At 45.8% G+C, this 20,438-nt stretch overlaps 1 protein-coding gene across 1 annotated transcript in view; it reads left to right on the plus strand.

Annotated features, from left to right (window-relative positions):
• Positions 1–1,066: 1,066 nt before the first annotated feature.
• LOC147608741 (peptidyl serine alpha-galactosyltransferase) overlaps positions 1,067–20,438 on the plus strand; it is a 54,547-nt gene continuing 35,175 nt past the window's right edge. Inside the window, exons 1-3 of the mRNA XM_086788756.1 lie at positions 1,067–2,005; positions 15,254–15,424; positions 15,542–15,785. Of these exons, the coding sequence (XP_086644882.1) occupies positions 1,632–2,005; positions 15,254–15,424; positions 15,542–15,785 (789 nt within the window). The 5' untranslated portion in view covers positions 1,067–1,631. The remainder of the gene's footprint in view (positions 2,006–15,253; positions 15,425–15,541; positions 15,786–20,438) is intronic.

The following is a 20,438-nucleotide window of genomic DNA, read 5'->3' on the forward strand; positions in this document are numbered from 1 at the left end:
AAAGTGAATTACCAGAAGGCTTAAAAAAAACTATTGCAAGGCTTATAAAAAGATGTAATGCCTTATACCTTATTATATTGACTTAAAAACCCCAAGGCAAAAAATGCCCCTCAATTTCCAAAGGAAAACATGATCAACAAGTGTTTCCCTTCCCTTAAGTGTAACAATAGATGACAAATAATAATTGCTTTCAAGGAAGCGTGACTCGAGGTAAATTATGTTCTAATCATATCATAGGCTTCTTCCTCGTGCAAAGCTCAAGGTTTTTTATATATAAAGAATACTACATGATATAAAGTGCTAGAGTTGTCTTATACATGGGAAGTGAACTAAAGGCCATTGAAAACCTACCACACAAATTAACCAAATCTCTTAAACCTTGCGTTGCATGCATATAATTTACTCCCACCGCAATTTAATGCTTTTACCCATCGATCATGCTTACTTTTTTGTTGTAATATTGAAGTTGGATTTTTTGAAATTCAGAAACCACATTTGAGATATGTGTAGGCATACTTAATCATGTCCTTGCAATGTGAAATCAAATATATATAGAGATTATAGGGTGTAAGTTTGATAAATTTTGATTGCACAAAGAACAAGAATCAATCATGAAATATATGGTAATTTGTGGTGTGTAGGATTTTTGGGCTAATCATTGTGGTGAGAGAATGCAAGAGGAACAATAATAACTTATAATAACAAGGATCAATCATGAAATATATGGTGTTTTTTGGTGTGGAGGATTTTTGGGGTAATCATTGTGGTGAGAGAATGCAAGAGGAGGAACAATAATAACTTAATTAAGGAAGACACTAATTAGTCTTAGCGCCATTAACAACACACTTTCTTTTAGGTGCAACTTGAAGCCTTAAAGCCCTTATGACTTTTAAGAATGCCTACCTACACCCACTTCCATTTTGTACCCCACTACACCAACTTGGTAGATAATAAATGTGTGCTAAAATAAAAGATAACCGCACAAGTCACAAGATAGGATGGTACGAGTTTATTAATTGTATTGGGTGCTTCACACCATTACATTCGTTTGAGATGTAATTGTTATCATGGCACAAGTGTCTTTTTTATATTATAGTAGGTTTTATGGATACACTCACATTGTGGGTTGGTGTGGCATGCTTGACAACATGGGTAGGCAATACCGCATGGTGATAGACTCGAGTCTAGTGCTCAAGACATAAAGAAATTCACCCACATTGCTGTCATTGCATGTATGCAAAAGAAGCTACATTGGATTCTGCATGTCTTGAAGTTATTTCTGCAAAGTGATTCCTACACATGTAGGGGGGCTTGTCCAAACCCTCCATCCTACCTATGGCGGTCACGGTCCTCTCGGATGGAGCTCTACTTGTCAACTCCTTTGGAACCTGCCACCCACCGCGATAGGCCTCGTTCAAACTAGGTGGCATGTTGCGTGAACGCGTGATGACTTGGCCTTTGATCTTTGTTGTGGTGGAGGGGTTGTTAGCCCAATTTTGGTCCACCCTCCAAAAGGTCCACACGTTTGGTGCTGGTTGTCACTTTGAAAAAAGGTCCTCGGCATGATGGGGGTAGTGTGAGCTCATGAATGCTGTTGGTAGTCTATTTTAGATGTGAAGCGTCAACCCTGGATGTGCACAAGCGCCATGGCGTCTGACATGCACAAGCGATGCCGCTGCTCATCACCAAGATGGCTCACAGTTGTGATCCTCTGGTCACTTGGAGTGATGGGCTGTGCAGCATCAATGGAGAGCTTGCTGCAGCAAAACAACAGCTCGCAGCACGGATCGCCCAAATTGCACACCCTCTTCTCCGTGGAGTGCAACTCGTACTTCGATTGGCAGACCGTTGGCCTTATGAACAGCTACCGCAGAAGCGGCCACCCAGGACCCATCACCCGCCTTCTCAGCTGTACGGACGATGAGCTGGAGAAGTACCGCGGCATGGATCTGGCCCCCACCCATGTCGTACCCTCCATGAGTCGTCACCCCAAGACAGGAGACTGGTATGTTCTTCCCAACTTTCATCCTTTTACTGCTGTCATCACCCCCGTTCATTAGTGCATAATCCCCACTTAATTCATCCTTGATTGTGGTTACTACTAAATGCAGAATGCTCGTGTTCAGAAATTAAACGATTTTACATTGTGGTTTGTATAATTTAGTGCATAATCAGTAACTAACTTGTCTTTCATTGGGGCTGTGATTAACCCATCCTTACTTGTGGCTACTATGACTTAGTGTGATTAGTTGTTGCTACCATGACTTCGTGCATAGTCAGCGATCAATTCATCCTACCATGACTTAGTGCATAATCAGTGATTAACCCATCCTTGATTGTGGCTAATGACTCAGTGCATAATCCGTCATTAACCCATCCTTAACTGTGGCTACTACAATTTACTGTATAATTAGTGATGAACACATCCTTAATTGTGGCTACCATGACTTACTGCATGATGAGTTTTCTTAACATTCCACTAATCTAGAGTGAATCAAAAAAATTAATAAAAATATAATTAGAAGATTAAGATAACTAAAAGCTTGATTAAGAAAAGGTAATACACTAATTAAGGCAAACAAGCATGGTGCACAAAAGTATCAGGTACATCAAATAAATAGGTCTTTGGCCTCATCTTCCACCTTGACCTCATTTACTCCAAAGCTTATTCATCCTAGTCACCTCCACAACTAGCCTACCCATGTGGCCCTACCACACCTCATCCATGGCATCACTTAGAATCTACACTTTTCTATGCACCCATTTACAATTACCACACAAATTTAACCTAAGAACAATCAACCTCCACTCAACACCATGCAATTCGGTATTGATGTTCAACTTAATTTTCAACATGATCAAACCATCTTGATTGTAGTTATCATGAATTAGCACACAATCACAGATCACCCCATCCTTAATTGTGACTACCATGAGCATAATGACTGACGAATCCATCATCAACTGCACTACCATGACTTAGTGCATAATCAGAGGAGTAACCTGTCCTTAATTGCAGCTATCATGATCAGTACTCAAAGATTATCCCACTCTTGAGTACATAACTACAATTGAGAATAGGGTTTGATGACTAATGAAGGTGTGAACGCAGTTGTTATCAAGAAGTGGATTGCTTGTTTAGAAATCCCATTACTAAGGAGTGCAATCATGCACTGATCATCAGGCAGCCATCATCGAATTGATTACTGAGGAGCGAAATTATACAGCTTTCTGCCACATAGCCCAAGGCTTTGTTAGCATAGATCATCTCTTGTTGGCGGCCGTTTTGGTGTCTACGGGTGCCATTCTCATGTTCAAGCACCCCCCATATTTTCCCTTGTTTTTCCCTATTTTTATTGGGCCTTTGATGTGGGCTGCCCACCCTTTTATGGTTTTTTATGCCTATTTTTCCCATTTTTCAGGTCATGTAGGAGTCTTGAGGGAGTTGGCCAGTTCATATGAAGAGTATATATATGCTGGCCCTCCCCCCTCACTTTTCATCATTGCCTTTGGTCATCTTGCGAGCACCCTTCAGCCCTCGGCCTGCGGAGTCCACACCTCGCCTACGAGCTGGTTGTATTCATCTTTTTCTTGAGGATTAGTGCATCAGCGTTTTGGTGTTTTCTCTTCTCTCTCACCTGGGGCTTCAGTGTTTTTGTCATTTGTCTACATCTTTCTGCTGCCCTCTGACATGGTATCAGAGCACAGGCATCTAGACTTGGGATCGCTGACTGGTGCTGATTTTTTGCCGCATTTTCACGCCAACCTGGTGGCTGCCCGTAGTGTTTTCACACCTGCGTTTTCATCTCTGGAGGGGAAAATCTGCATTCTCTGCGTTTTTTTCTCATCTCCACTCACTTTCTATCCCTCCCTCCCTCCCCCTCCCCTCCCTACAAGTGCAGAGAGCAGCTCTTGGCTGTTTTGGTGTCTGCATTTTTCAGAGGGGGTACATCACGACACTCATTCAACCTCGGGCAGTTCAGGTACCCACTCTTCTGACTTTTCCTTCAGATGCAAATTTGGATGGCACAAACTATGACATTTGGAAAGTCATGGTGGAAGCAGTCTTGGAGACACACGACCTTCTAGAGTTCATCATGCACCCGGTCCTCCGGCCTAACGTGGACATGAGGATACGAGGGATACCCTTACGCGTGAAGTGGCTCTATGGGATCGGCTTAATGCTTGTGCTCGGTCATTCATCCTTTTGAACTCTCAACCCTCAGTCATTGCTCACATCAAATGGGATACCCATGCACATGTTGCTTGGAAGAAACTCTCTGACATCTACGATCGGAAGACACCCATGAAGAGAGTTTCCCTGGAGCTTCACATGTTGAAGCTTTCACCCATTGATTCCACTTCCATGTGGGATCACATCAACAAATTGGAGTCATTGCGAATTGAGATTTCTGGGTGTGGGAAGGAGGTTTCCGCTGAGGATATGGCCATCTGGCTACTATTAAGAGCTTCTATTCTTCACTTCTTACCTCAGGACGGATAGAAACCATTACCTGGGATGACCTAGTGCTTATGGTTCTTGATCAAGAGAGCAGATTCAAGGATTCTTCTTCAAAGAAAGGTAACCAGGCTTTCATTCGACAGAGAGGGGGGCAGCCTAACAAAGGTAAAGGTGCTGCACCTCCCTCTAAGGACTCGGATTCCGAGGACTCTAAGGACTCCAAGGATTCCGAGGACTCCAAAGGTGCTGCACCTCCCTCTAAGGACTCCAAGGATTCCGAGGACTCTAAGGATGCTAAGCGAAAGGAGTCTTCAACTCCTAATTCTTCTAGCAACCATAAGATTTGTGATTACTGCATAGCTTTCGTCACCTTGATTGATCTCGAGTTTGATACTTCCCATCCAGTGGTGGAGAAGGCTTTTCCTTCTTGTTCCAACTCACCTCAGTGGATTTTGGACAGCGGTGCCCCACAGCATGTAAACTGGCCTCGGTCTTCAAACAAAACCAAAGGGCGGTGCAAAAACAAACTTGCACACAAAACACTTCAACACCATCAAGGATCTAGAAAAGGAAAACAAATAGGGGGAGCTAGAGTGCTCCTGCAAACAATACACGGACACCAGTTGGCCCCAAAAACGCAGTGGCGCCCCTTGCGGTATTTCTTTAATTGATTATAAGAGAGCTTTGATTACAATAAGGCTGGAAACTCAACCGTCATAGTAGAACTCCTGAAGCCTGCAAAGGCCCTGCATCATGGCTTCTTGTCCACTCGACATCCACAAACAAATCCAGCCATTGTTCACATCAAAAGACTCTTTCACATGAGTCCTGTATATAGAAGCTTTCTCCCAGGGAGTATGTCATGTGCACAATGTGTATCTATCGCGTGCTACACGCACGCAAGACTAGCTTTGAGGTTTGGGGAAGCTTGGAGCTAGGCAGGCTGATTGGCGAGCTGAGTTAGGGATAAACTAACGGGCGGGCACCCAAGTATGGACGGGCGGGCGCCCAAGTGTGGACGCCCGATGACCGGCCAAGAGCCTATAAAAGGGTGGCCAAGGTTAGTGATTGAGATATAGAGAGTCTCACGAGTTTGTGAGAGCTCTATGGTCTTGGAGCCTGGATCTAGTGCAGACGTGCACCTGCTTTATGCAGCGAGGCCGGCAGCAATCTCGAGGCCCGCGAGGGTAGCTTCGTGGCGGTATGGGACGTCGTGAGGAGGAGATTGGTCGGTACGTCAACCTAGTTAGCTCAGCTTGTGGCTCGGTGGGGACAGCCAAGACTGTGGGCTTGCCCACAGCGGTCATGGTTGGGAGGTGAGTCAGGCCTGCACCCCCTTGTTGTTTATTCGTTTGTTTGCAGGATTCGAGTCTCGTACCAGGAACGATCATGAGGAGATCCGGTGGGGATTTGATAGGTATGCACCCATGAGAGCTTGCGTCGCTCCCATGCCAAGAAACATAACCAGGTGACCTTGTACTTGCAGCCAATAACCCATGTACACATTGTACTTGCAGCCAAGCAAAACAGCCCATAAACAGTCTCAAAACATGCCCTGTTGCAAGGAGGACTAGCATACTTGTGCACCTCTGTCTAGCAGCCAACTGGTCTTCTCCCTCCAAAAAGCAGAGAGAGAGAGGAAGGTTCAGCGCCTGTGTTCTCTGTAGCACAGCAGCCAATCAGCTAACCTTCTCTCTCCAAAAAAGTAAGCCTGGTCTGCGCCTATGTTCTCTGTAGCACAGCAGCCAGAGAAGCGCAGCCCATGCACTCTCCCAAAAAGCAAGAGTAGCGCTGCCCGCCAGTAGTCCTTCCAGAAAAGCATGAGAGAGAGAGAGCCAAGGCGCATGTGTAGTCCCACTGTTTTTCCACCAGTAGAGAGGTGCATCCAACCATCTGCTTTTTCACCAACACAGAGGCGCATCCAGCCATCTGCTTTTTCACCAAAAAGAAAGGCGCATCCAGCCATGTGCTTTCTGCAGTCCAGCCAGCCGGCGTGTAAGTGCAGTCCAGCACTCTGCTTTTTTCACCCATAAAGAGGCGCCTGCTGCAGCCCACACATGTGGCCCCCAATAATAGCATATGGGCCACGTTATCTTTCATAAAGGGTATTATAATGTTTTTAAAGGTTTTTAAAATCTTTTGTCCCCTCCCCCCACATGGGGTTGTGAAAAAAAAGACCTTTTTAAAACCTTGAGTCCTTTTTGACTTCCAAACCGATGCCATTCACACTATCCACCATGTCCCCGTGCACACCTGCATACTGTCCAGAGAAAAACACAGGGTCGTGACACAGCACATGAGTTATCGCATGCATTGGGAGATAACTCTAGTGTCCCCATTCTTGGTGAAGGGACAACGCCCCTCATTCCATATGGCAATGGAGGGAAGTACACCTCGAGAGCACTATATGTGCCAAATTTTGCCTTGCCATAGGAACTTGTCCGTGAGAAGTTCACGAATGATCAAAGAGTCCTCCATAAATTCTACCTTAGTTCCCAATTTGCAAATCTCATGTATGAAATCCTTAGAGGACCACAAACTCACAGCTCTTTACTCTCACATAGGTACCCGCATAGGCGATCTTGGGCATGCTAGATTTGGACATCTTCATTTGGAGGCCTTGGGGAAGGCTTTTTGGGAGCAGTTGGTGGATGGGTTGCCAAATGTTGGCACACGTGAGGGCCCTTGTCATTCTTGTCTCAGAGAAATATCGGGAGGTCTTTCCAAAGAAGGCTACACGGCGAGCTACGGCACCTATGGAATTGGTTCATGCGGATTTGTGCGGCCCCCTGCGCACTTTGTCTCTTGGTTATGCTAGTTGTGTTTTTCTTTTGGTTGATGACTTTAGCAAGTACACCTGGGCCTATTTTCTCAAATCCAAAGACGAAACTTTCGATAGATTCCAAACATGGAGAACCTTGGTGGAGAAACAGTTGGGATACTTTTTTTTGACATTACGAGCCGACAAAGGAGGTGAGTTCACTTCTCGCCAGTTTAACCAATATTGTGACCTCCATGGTATTCAATGGGAGTTTGCCAACATAGGTACTCCTTCAGAGAACGGCGTGGTGGAGTGGAAAAACCAAAGGTGATTGAGATGGCTCGGACAATGTTGGAACATTGGAGTTTGCCTCAAAAAATTTGGGTGGAGACAATTGCTACTGCTGTTTACATTCTCAATCGGTCCCCTACTACTGTTGTGCCAGGGCATACCCCCTTTTAGGCGTACATAGGAAGAAAACCATCGGTTTCACACTTTCGGGTTTTTGGGTTAGATGCATTTGTACATGTACCTAATGGTGATAGGGGGAAGCTGGACGCTAAGTCCAAGCACCATATTTTGGTTGGTTATAGCTCATAATCCAAAGGTTATCAACTCTACAATCCTGCAACTTCGAAGATCATCGTTAATAGAGATGTGGTGGTTGATGAGACTTCATCTTCCACTGCAGAGGGGGTTTCTTCATCATCAGAGGCTGATGCGACTCAGCCTGTCCTTGGTTCCTCGTTGGATCCTTCTGTTCCTCTTACTTGACTTGAACCGGCACGTCCTCTAGTACCTCAGGTGGAGGAATCATCCAACATTAATTAGGAGGATGAGATTTCGGTGGATGTTTCACAATAGGCTACACCTCAAGAGCAGGGTTCGACTTCTGATGGGGGATTTCGTATTCCCAATTGGCTGTACTAGACATTGCGGGACTGAGGGGTAACATGGTTGCCTTCACCTACAGCAGGGGGTCCCCGTCGATCGGAGCGGTTGCATACCATGACATCACCTCGAGAACCTGAGCATCGATTATGCACTGATGTCACGTATCGAGAAGGACTCGGAACCTACTCATATTCGGGAGGTGCTCTCCAAACCGACTTGGAAGCAGGCCATGGAAGTAGAGCTTGACTCTATTGAACGGAATTAGACTTGGGAGTTGGTTCATAGATTGGCAAAGCGGAAGGTGATTGGTGTCAAATGGGTCTATAAGACCAAGTACAAATCAGATGGGACTCTGGATAAGCACAAGGCTAGGCTTGTGGCCAAAGGCTATTCTCAGAAAGTTGGCATGGATTTTGATGATACTTTTGCACCGATTGCTCGATGGCGACCATACACTGTAACTATTTGGCTCTCCGAGCTCTTTTCACATGATGGAACTCATGCCCGAACACACAGACAAGTTGATGGGACACATGGGAACAGGGTTCCTAAAGCTGGCACAGGAAAAAACACTAGTCTTTGGTCAAAAAGCAAGAAAAAGCAAAAATGTCAAACTATGTCGACCGAGAGTTGAGGGCACCATTGGAAAGAGGACATCGAACTAGATCAAAAAGCTAAAAGCCGCTTTTCCAAAAAGTAGCTCCAGAGCCAAAAAGCAAGGCCTTGAAGCTACAAAAGCACAAATCAAGAACTTTGGCTATTTTTGACTATTATTAAAATATACATCATCACTTGTGGAGAGCCATAGTGGAAGATTCACCTTGTGAAGAACAAGGAGTTTCATTGCTGTCATCATCTTACTCTCCACCTCCTTGTGCCACCCTGCTTTGCCTTAGAGCCGTCGGCTGAGCAACCGCCACCGCCGCCCCAGAGCCACCTCCGTCGGTTGAAATCACCGCCTTTGCCACCACCGCCGGCTGAAACCGCCGCCTTCGTTGGCTGAGCCACCAACAGCGCTACTGTCGGTTGAAACTGTCGGCGGCGGCTGAGCCACCAACGCCGCCGCCACCCATAAAAATCTGCCGCCGCCACCCAGAAGATTCTCCCACTGCCACCGCTTGTCCTTGAGCCACTGTTTCTTGTATAGCATTGCCTCCGCCTTGAGCAGCAACTTTTCCAAAAATTTCAGCATAAGGGACTACTATTTGGGGCTTAATAACCACCACCTTGGTGTTAACCCTATTTTTCGAGATTCTTTTTCCGGATTGGGGTGTAGAGTTTCTTGTGGGATTTTGTGAGCAACAAGAATTTGATTCATACCCGGTGTAAAACTCTCGTGGGTCTTCCTAGTGGTGAGCTTAGGCATCAGAGATCTTGTGCCTCGACGTCGAGTCCAGAACCGACCTCGTCATTGACATATTTGTTTGATATTGTATTCATTTGTTGTATTGGTCGTGGCTTGGAAAAACCGTGGATCGCTCTTGAAATAAATTCCTGAAAAGGGGGCGGGGCCTATTCCCCGCTCAGTGTGGTGTATTGTGCAAGATCTCTATTCCCTTCTCTCTCTCCCCTCTCTGTATCATTATAGCTTGGGCACGTGGTTGCATCTATCATTGCATGCTCCGTTGGGCTTATAGTGGTATCAGAGAAAGGATTTCTCTTGAAGAAATCTTTCTTGGGGTGACAGAGCCATGTCAAGAGCAGAGGGAGATCAAGGGCCTCAAGAAGGGAACAACTATAAAGCCAACACCGAACTTCTAGGAGGGAACCAAGGCCGTTGATCTATCTCTCATGAGATTGCGGCCATGACATTAGCATAATATCGAGACTTTCAGAAGTTCAGATAGTTTCTCCAAGATGAAGAATTCCTAGCTTGGAGAGCCAAGAAGGAACAGGACCAAAGAAGAGCTCGAATGTTTGAAGATTTCATGAAGGATCGAGCCACCAAAGCCGAAGGAGTTGAAGTTGCTAAAGCCTATCTCGGGCCAAAGGAGTCACCATTGCAGAAGGATCCAGAGTTACTTGGTCTATTTCTCGTGGAGGAAACAGGGAGGCTATCCCTAGGCCCGCTCTCTCGGATGCAGCTTCGTCAAGATAGCTAAAGGAAAGGAAGGCAAAGGAGCCTTCATCAACCGGCAAGATGGACTTCAAAACCAGAGGAGAAGAGTGTCAAGTTTGATGCTTTTCCTGGAAAGCGGGATACCCATAAAGCTTTATCCTCTGTCGAGAAATTTGATGCTGCTTTTGGAGGTGACGACTACTCCAAAAAGTCAAAGCTTCGCATGTTTTGTATGCATTTGAAGGATGCCGCTTTGAATTTATGGCTAAAAGTAGTACAAGAAGGGACCAAGCCGAAGACATGGACCGACTTCAAGACTTTGTTCAAGAAGAAGTTTCTACCCACAAACTTTGAAGCAGATGTGCAGAAGGAATGGGATGAGGTAAAGTAGAAAGTTGTTGAGAATGTGGCATCTTACCTCAACAAATTTTTAGCAATTTCTTTGAAGTTTACTTCATATACTCCCATTCCACCACTAATGGAGATGCATAAGTTTGTGAATGGATTGCAACCTAAGCTTATGCAAGCAGTTGATATAGCTGGACCGAAAACGTCGGAAGAAGCCAAAGACAAGGCTTTACAAGCCGAGGCCTTGTACATGCCTTGGATGGAGAGCAAGACAAAGAACGACAATCTGGATCCATCTCAAAGGAAGAAGTTTAAAGCCCGATCCCCATCAAGAGCCGAGTCTCAAGAGAAGAAGGATGGGAGTGGGAACAAACCCCCACTCTTTCGAATAAGATTGTCCCTCAAGCAAGTAGAGGAATATGCCAAAGAAGGGAAGTGTTTCCAATGTGGAAAGAAGGGACACTTAGCTGCAAATTGTCCCAACTTGCCAAAGCAAGAAGCTAAAGAGACCAGAAGATCATCAGATTGACATCTTGCCAGGAAGGTTGTCAAAAGGAGATTGCATTGGAGCAATCTTGTACCATGAGGGCCATGTTGTGGCCTATGAAAGTCTTAGATGAGGATTTCTAGGATTGTGTTTGCAACTCAAGCTTGGGAGAAGCTACTACTATTGGCCTAGCAGAAAGAACACTAAGTTTTATGTTCAAGAATGTTTGGAGGTCAAGTTTGACCGACAAAAGATAGCAGGAATATTTCACCCATTGAATGTTCCATGAGAGAGTATTGTTATATATTTTTATCTTTGGATTGCCAATGTCAGGGAATGATGGTATATGGACCTCATTAGGAAACCAAGAAGATCTACCATGTATGTCAACGGTTGGACCTTTTAGATCATTGGAGGATATATAATGCCTTCCATGACAGTTTATGGAAACCATGTACAGGTTTACCCCTAGAAGAGCTTGTTTTGAAGGATCCACCAGGGGTGGAAGAGCTAGAACAAATTCTTTTTCATTCTATGAGAAAAAGAGGAAAGACAGTGGTCAAAAGTTCCTCTTGGAATTCGAGAATATTCGCTATTGGATGCGAAATGGATCCCAGAAAAGTACTTCAAAGACTATCCAGATATACTTTGAGCTTATGAGGAAGTGGTTGGTCTGGATGTATTTGAAGTACGGATATGGACGTTTTGCGATCAAGGCAGATTCAAGAGGGAGGGATTGTACCTCTAGCCCTCTTCATTGTATATATATATTGGACTGGAATCGATCATTATTTTGCTATAATGGTAACTTGGACATGATCTAGTTGGGTGGCAATGATGCCTGATAGTCCAAGGAGCAAGATTTGTATATGGGAGGCAATGATACCAAATGGCCGAGATGGCTGTATTGGATTTCGTAGTCGGGCGGCAGTCATTGCGACCAGATGGTCCAAATGATTGTATTGGACTTCGTAGTCGAGCGGTCATTGTGACTAGATGGCCCATATGACTGTATTGGACTTCGCAGTCGGATGATCATTTCAACTAGGTGACCCATATGATTGTGTTGGATTTCACAGTCGGGCGGTCATTGCGACCAAATGGCCCATATGACTGTTATTGGATTACTTAGTTGGACAGTCAATGCGATCGGATGGCCCAGATGACTATGGAAGAATTCTCGAGCAGTCCTAGTGACTAGATGGCCTTGAGCGACAATCTGAGTGGTTTCCCTCAGGAACCAGATGGCGCAGCACGGTTTCAATGAAACAGGACAGGATAATCCATGAACAGGAGGATCATTACTTGAGCATTTCATACTGATGTATGTTTAAAATTCTTTGACTTTGTGTGCTGTTTCTGATGTGTGGACAATGCTTGGATTTATGGCATGTGATAGTCCACTGGGCTCCAGATTATCTGGCTAGTACCAGTAGACGAGAATGATGCATACTTGTTTGTTGACTAGCTTTTGTCTAGTTTTTGCAGAAGGTAAGTCTGCATTTATTATATCTAACACGTGACAGGCTATGAAGATGTACCATCAAGAACAAGGACATTGGTCAAAGAAAAGGCATAAAGATGTTGCCAGATGAGCAGAAGACACCACATATATGAGGAAAGACCAGATGCACAAGAGCACCAGATGGGGCTAGTACCACGATCATATGGACTATTTGTATCCCACTGTTGAGGACAATTGTGATGTAAAAGGGAGGGAATGTAACTATTTGGCCCTCCGAGCTCTTTTCACATGATGGAACTCATGCCCGGACACATGGATAGGTTGATGGACACATGGGAACACGGTCCTTGAAGCTGGCACAGGAAAACGCACCAGTCTTGGTCAAAAAGTAGGAAAAAGCAAAAAAGTCAAACTATGTTGACCGAGAGCTGAGGGCACTACTGGAAAGAGGACATCGAACTAGATCAAAAAGCTAAAAGTTGCTTTTCCAAAAAGTAGCTCCAGGGCCAAAAAGCAAGGCCCTAAAGCTACAAAATCACAAATCAAGAACTTTGATTGTTTTTGACTGTTATTAAAATATTTAAAAGAGAAAAGCAAAAAGGCAAAGGCAAAAAGTAGGGACCCCCTCCCCCCCCCCCCCCCCCCCCCCCCCCCCCCCCTCCTCTCAAGTATATAAGAAGCTTGTACCCTTTTGAAGAGAACATCATCACTTGTGGAGAGCCATAGTGGAAGATTCAGCTTGTGAAAAACAAGGAGCTTCATTGTTATCATCATCTTCCTCTTGTTTGTACACCACCATTGAGTCCTCTATGGTCGTGTTGTCATACTTGTACATTTTATTCTCACTCCACATTTTCCTCTTGATGACTGGAGGAACATCATTGTACTACTTGTTTGTCTCATAGGCCAATTTTGGCCTTTTGCAGACGTTAATATATCTTTCTTTCTTTCTTTCTTTCTCCACCTCCTTGTGCCATCCTGATCTGCCTCAGAGCGGTCGGTTGAGCCCGCCACCGCCGCCCCAGAGCCACCTCCGTCGCCTGAAACCGCTGCCTCCGTTGCCTGAAACCGCCGCCTCCGTTGCCGGCTCAGCCACTACCGCCTAGAGCTGCCCACTGCCCAAAAAATCCGCTGCCGCCACCCAAAAAGTTATGCCGCCGTTGGTTGTCCTTGGGCCAGTGTTTGTGGTATAGCATTGCCGCTGCCTTGAGCAGCATCTTTTCCAAAAATTTCAGCATAAGGGACTACTATTTGGGGCTACATAACCACCACCTTGGTGTTAGCCCTATTTTTCGAGATTCTTTTTTCGGATTGGGCTGGAGAGTTTCTTGTGAGATTTTGTGAGCAACAAGAATTTGATTCATACCTTGGTACTGGCCTGGTGTAAGACTCTTGTGGGTCTTCCTAGTGGTGAGATCAGGCATCAGAGATCTTGTGCCTCGATGTCGACTCCAGCACTGACCTTGTCATTGACATATTTGTTGGATATTGTATTCATTTGTTGTATTGGTCGTGGCTTGGAAAAGCCCGTGGATTGCTCCTAAAATAAATTCCTGAAAAGGGGGCGTGGTCTGTTCCTCGCTCAGTATGGTGTACTGTGCAAGATCCCTATTCCCTTCTCTCTCCCCCCCCTCTCTCTATCATTATATCTTGGACACGTGGTTGCATGTGTCATTGCATGCTCCGTTGGGCTTACACGGACAGTTCTTGCTCTCGCTGCACACTCTCACTGGCCCATCTTTCAGATGGATGTTGGGGAGCTCAAGGAGGAAGTTTATGTGGAACATCCCTCGGGATTTTAGGTTCCTGACTCCAAAGGAATGGTCTATAGGCTGAAAAAGGCGTTGTATGGTTTCAAACAACTCCCTAGGGCTTGGTATGAGAAGATTGATGCATTCTTTTAAAGAAGGGTATCAGGCAACCAACAGAAATGGAATGCTAGAAAATAAAAATTATGCATGAATCCTAGGTTCCAATAATAAATGTAAGACTACTGGTTAGATGCATGCATTTAACAGAGGGAGAACAGTAGCAGAAGACTGAAAACACAAAAAACACAAGTTGGGATGTCCCGTCCTAGGTCTGGGATGCTGGACCCTTATCACTAGGATAGCAATATCCACTTGAACTGCAATACGCAGTGGAGAAAGAAAGACTCAGCTACTGCAAAAGGTAGAATGTTATTGTCAAATGAAATGATAAAGATTCACAAAACCACAAAATAAAAACTGTTCAGTTGGTTATATTAGCCATGTTGTTTCATCTACAATTTATAGGCATGGGCTTCTTGGTTGGTTTACTATTAGATCTGTGGTGAACTGTTAATTATAAATATTTGCAAGTGGTTTTGATTGGAAGAAAGCAACCCAGATGTCACACAATGATTACTTTGTTTGCCAAGCAGTGCAATGACACTTGAATGTTATGAAGGCATTAATACGTTGCCCATGTAGAAACCACAAAAAAAGTCTGGTCCATTGGTTATGTGAGCCATTGTATGAGAAAATGTCATTTAAAATTTGTTGGCACGAGCTCCTTGGTTGGCTTTACTATTTGTTAAATTTTGAAGACAAAATTTATGCTAGGTCTGCAAGGAACTGTTAATCATTCAATATTTGCAAGTGGTTTTAATTGGAAGAAAACAATCAAGATGTGGCACAATGATTGCTTTGACTGCCAAGCAGTGCAGTGACACTTGAATGTTATGAAGCCATTAATAGGTTGCTCATTCTGGAAATGTTTGCAGTAGTATATGATTGAATGCTTTTGGTATGTAGGTACCCTGCAATCAATAAGCCTGCTGGCGTTGTGCACTGGCTTCAAAACAATGCTGATGCCAAAGATGTTGAATGGGTTGTCATCTTAGATGCTGACATGATAATCCGGCATCCGATTGTTCCTTGGGAACTTGGTGCTGAGAAAGGGAAGCCTGTTGCTGCACTTTATGGGTATGCATAGTTTAAAAAAATTGAAAAGAAAACGTGGGATGTGGGAAGATGACTTGTTTCATATATTATATTAGAGCTTGCTAAACTGATCTTATACGTATATCTCATTTGCTGCAGATATCTCATAGGATGTGATAACATTTTGGCGGAACTCCACACACAGCATCCCGAGTTTTGTGATAAGGTTGGTGGGTTATTGGTTATGCATATGGATGATTTGCGAGCGCTTGCACCATTATGGCTCTCCAAGACCGAAGAAGTCCGAGCTGACAGGGAACATTGGGCCACAAACATCACAGGCGACATCTATGGTCAGGGTTGGATAAGTGAGATGTATGGCTATTCCTTTGGAGCTGCAGAGGTAAGTATCTGCATGAAACTTTTCTATGCTCTTTGTGTTTTCAAACTATGCTGCTACTTTCTAGCAACTGGTTGTACTTGGTATGCCAATGCATTCCCGTTCTTTAAATATCTTGAGGTTGGTTGTCCTAGTAGAGACCAAAGACCATACATTTTGTATGGGTACTGTGGTGGGAGATGCATAGGCGTTCGTAAATCCTAAACAGAACTGAAAAATGTAAAACAAAGAGTGAAAACAAACAAGTATTACCAATACACAGTGATGGTCAATGACAGTGCCATATGTCATATCCTGATGGGTTCTAGGGCCATTTAAGAACATGATCTTATCACTACCAGATAAAACGTGGTGTCAGTGTCAACCTCCTGTGGCAGAGCCGTTCTATGGTGCTGGAGTTTGTTTTTGATTTAAAAGGGTGAGAAGAGGGTCCACATCTTGAGGCTTGGGGGCATTAGCACTCTGAAAAAATTGCTCTCTCTCTCTCTCTCTCTCTCTCTCTCTGTCTCTCTCTTATGACCGACGTGTGTTGTGAGAAAGAAAGAAAGTTGTATTAACGTCTACAAAAGGCCAAAATGACCTATGAGACCAAAAGGTTACATCATATCCATGAAATTCATCATCATGGGTACTAAAAATAAAAATAAGAGCTGAAATGTCAGATCTGATCCCAAAACAAAAAGTGTGGAGCTCTCATATCACCCTAAAATATCCTGCATAGGGCGCTGCAACATGGCACCCAATGTTGTAAAGTTGGGCCGGCGGGAGAAAGTCCTGTGGTGGTGGGAGATGATGGCTTTGATCCTCTTGTAGTGACGCGGGCGTGGGTGGGGACCACGAGGTCGAGGGTGTCAGGCTGTGCATAGCTCAATGGCTCTGTCTAGTGTCACTCCTCTCGGTTGGGCTCCCGCATCAGCTTGAAGCTCGGTGTAGTGGGTGAATCCGCCCTCGTCACTCTAGTCTGGAAAAAGTCTGTGAGAGCTCTCTGTACTGGTCCTTTGACGGGTACTGTTGGTCTAAGCCGCAAAAGGGATCTACGAAGCTCCAGAAGGAAAAGTCCATAGCATCTCTGGTTTGGGAAATCCATGATCCTGGAAAGTGGTCCAAATCCATCTCAGAAGAGGTAGTGGAACCTCCCCCTAATCTCATAGTATACTGGGCATTTGCATACATAGTGGGCCTCAGTCTCAGTCTCTGTGTGACAAAGCTGACATATCGTGTCCTCTGTTGCAGTTGACCTCGGCCCATATTTGGTTGTCTCCACTCTCAACTGATGGGATGAGGTGGGGATCTGTCCAATCGCTCCTGTTGACCCTGCTTAGCTCTGTGCGGCTGAGAGCAAAGGAGGACGCCTCTATGCTATACTGGAACGGAGGGAGTGCCTCCATCTGCATGCCATGCATACCAAACCAAGTGCTCACCTGGGCATACCAACATTGCGTGTCTCCGTCGAGTGCCAGCTGTATCAAAGACTCTAGGGCGAGAGCCTGGGGTATCTGTCTGGTGGGAGCTCCCATAATCTGTGCAAGTATGTCACTGTCTGGAAAATAGCCTTTGTCACAATTAGTGCAGCCCCTATCTCCGCCCGCACAATCTCGTGTGGCATTGATGGTTATTTCTAATCATGTGTGAGATGATCATCACTAGTGGCCTCTCCATCGGCTTCCACCCATCATATACATCCTTTGTGTCTGTCTCAGTTGGCTCCTCCCTCCGTCTCCTCCTGTGGTATAAACTAGGACTCCAGATGGAAGCTCCATATAGTAGTGCGGGTGTGACTAGTGTGTCAAATAGCCAGAGCTTCGTCCTCGGCTCCTAAAACTGTATCTGTGAGCACTGCCTCTCAAGTGAGCCCAAGGCTGCATAGCCGCGCATCAATCTGGTTTCGGTTGCCATCCGCATAGAGAAACACGGCCCGGTAAAAGTGATCCCAAGGTATACATAAGAGCTCACATGCTCCACTGGCTCCCCACTATATGTAAACTGTTGTGCAGATCTGCATATCCACTTTGAGGAGGTGTTAAAGATCATAACCTTGGTCTTCCCAAGGTTTACGGTGAGGTCCCAAAGGCCAGTAATGCATCCAAGTGCCTCTGCAGCCGCTTTGGTGAGTCAGAAATGAGGACAATGCCATCTGCATACAATAGAATGGGTATCAAAACTCCTGCCAAAAGTGCTCCTGGATCTCCGTGTCTGTCTATGTAGTCAAACACCTCATCAATGTAGAGCCCAAATAGAGTGGGAGATAAGGGACAACCCTATTTCACCCCAATAGTGCTATGTATGTCCTCTGATCCCCCCTGGGCGCGCACTCTGCCAATGACAGACTCATAGAGTGTGAGGATCCCCCAAAGCATCTCTGCTGGTACTCCCATATCCGGTGCCCATGTGCTCTCCCCTCAATGATACCCTGTAGTGTGAAGATGTGGTCCAGTGTGGAGTGCCCTCTCCGGAAACCTACCTGCCCTGATGCTCTGAGTCTCTGCTCCTCCGCCCATATGCTGAGCTCATGCTCCAAGATCGATCCATAAATCTTGGCCAATGTGTGACCAATCATAATAGTTTTGTAGTTACTGGGAGCCATAGGGTCACCTGCTTTCAGAATGGGCACAATGATATTAGAAGACCAACTGGCGGGGAAACCCTAGCATAGGGTCCTGTTAAACATATGAACCAGAAGTGGATCCAATGCATCCCTCGCATGTGAGAAGTGCTCGGCAATCAGCCCATCATGATCCTATGCTCTCCCATTCTGCATCGGGGCCGGTGGGCGACGATCCTGGAAGAACCTTAGGCCTCCTTACAGTCCTGTCCCAGAAACAACTGGTATAGCTCCTACTCGAGGTGAGCTAGGTAGGCTCGCTTCTTCCTCCGTACGAGATTGCAGACGATCTGTCGTGCCTGCTGGCGAGTGGTGGAGCCCAAAGCGACTTCTCGCTGTGCGGCTGTAGGCGGGCACGGGTCTCGCGGCACTCCTCATCATACCAACTGCTCTGTGGAATAGTCCCTCCAAGTGGTCCGGGGTTGGCTTTGGTGTGAGGGAAAGCGGCTGCGGTGGATGTGTGAAGGGTGGCTGCAAGCTGTGTGGTAAGCTCATCAAGTGGTATGTGTAGGTCGAGGTCGGACAGGGTACGGAAAATGTGGTCAGAGTAGACGGAAGAGGTATCCCTGGTGAAGTGGTATCTCGGGTGGCGGCGGTGTGGTAAGGCCAGCGGCTGGATTGTGTATTGGCAGAAAGCCAAGTATGCATGATGAGCATCAATGGGGCGGGGTGAAATGGTAAAATCCGAGATGAAGGTGTTAGAAGTCATCTCCTGTCTTTATCAGACATCAGGGCCTCTGTTGTGGTGTGCCGGCTTTGTATAGGTGTTTTATCATTTTTCCTCACTCCCCGTATTTTTTCCCCATTTTTCCCTATTTTTCCAGGAAGTGGGAGGCAGTGTAGGACTTGTCGACTGTACCACTAGTCACAGGCAGTCTCAGTTGCTCCCTGCTGCTGCTGCTGGCCGATTGCACACGAGTGATGGCCGACTTTGATATGCTGGCCGCCGACTGCTGTATTTTCAGGTCGTGGTGGGCATTTCAGGTCCAGTCGGCTGTCCATCTACTGGTCGACTGCACTTATGGGGTCATATAAATAGGCCCCATTGCCCCCACATTGTATTCATTCAGTTTTCCTCGGGATCTTGTGTATAGAGAAGAGTTATACGCCTATCTCTCTCCTTCTCTTGTGCTGTCTATTTTCTGCACTCTACTTGCTCTTGTGGTCTCAAGTTTGGTTATCATTTCCGCTGCGTATTTTGACATGGTATCAGAGCCGTAGGCTCTTGATAGATCTTGGGAGTTTTCTGAGCAAGAGGAGGATAGTTACGTTGCTAATTGGTGGACTGTTTGGACTGTTCAGGAAGAGAAGTTGCAAGAGGAAGGCGGGCTAAAGTGCTGGGACAGCCACTTGCAGGTTTAGAGTTTTTTTTTCCCACCCACCCACCCTTTTCAGTTACATCCCCGCGATAGCAGATTTGTTAGAGATGGCTGAGAAGCATGTGAAGATCCCGACTCTCCCCATGTTCCCAGTAGACTGTCAGTTGGATGGGAACAATTACGGCATCTGGAAGGTGATGATGGAGTTTGTGCTGGAGTCATATGACCTTGCTGATTTCATCGTTATCGGGATTCCAAGGCCGGAAGCAGAGGAAGGGGAGTTACTGTCGATGAAGGAGGACCGAGAGGCACAGGCACAGATGTGGGATCGTGTCAACGCCAGGGTCCGGTCATTTATTTTCCTCAATTGCACACCACAAGTAATCAATCACGTGAAGCACATGACGCTGGCTAGAGGCATATGGCAACACTTGGCTTCTCTTTATAACAGGGTATCACCCATGAAGAGGATCTCCTTGGAAGTGCAGATGCGGGTTATGAACCCTGCAAAGTCATCGACGATGTGGGAGCACATTAACAAGCTGCAGGCTCTTCAGTAGGAAGTCCTCCAGGCTGGGAAGGAGATATCATGTGAAGACATGGCCATTACTTTGCTGTCCCACTTGCCTGCTCAGTATTCTGCTTTCTACTCCTCTTTGATTACGAGTGGCAGGCTCAGCACCATTACTTGGGAGGAGCTTGTGCCCATGGTCTTGGACCAGGAGGAACGTTTCA

The sequence above is a fragment of the Cibotium barometz genome, chromosome 52 (genome assembly GCF_041138505.1).
Source record: "Cibotium barometz isolate CiBa-2024 chromosome 52, ASM4113850v1, whole genome shotgun sequence".
Classification (NCBI taxonomy): Eukaryota; Viridiplantae; Streptophyta; class Polypodiopsida; order Cyatheales; family Cibotiaceae; genus Cibotium; species Cibotium barometz.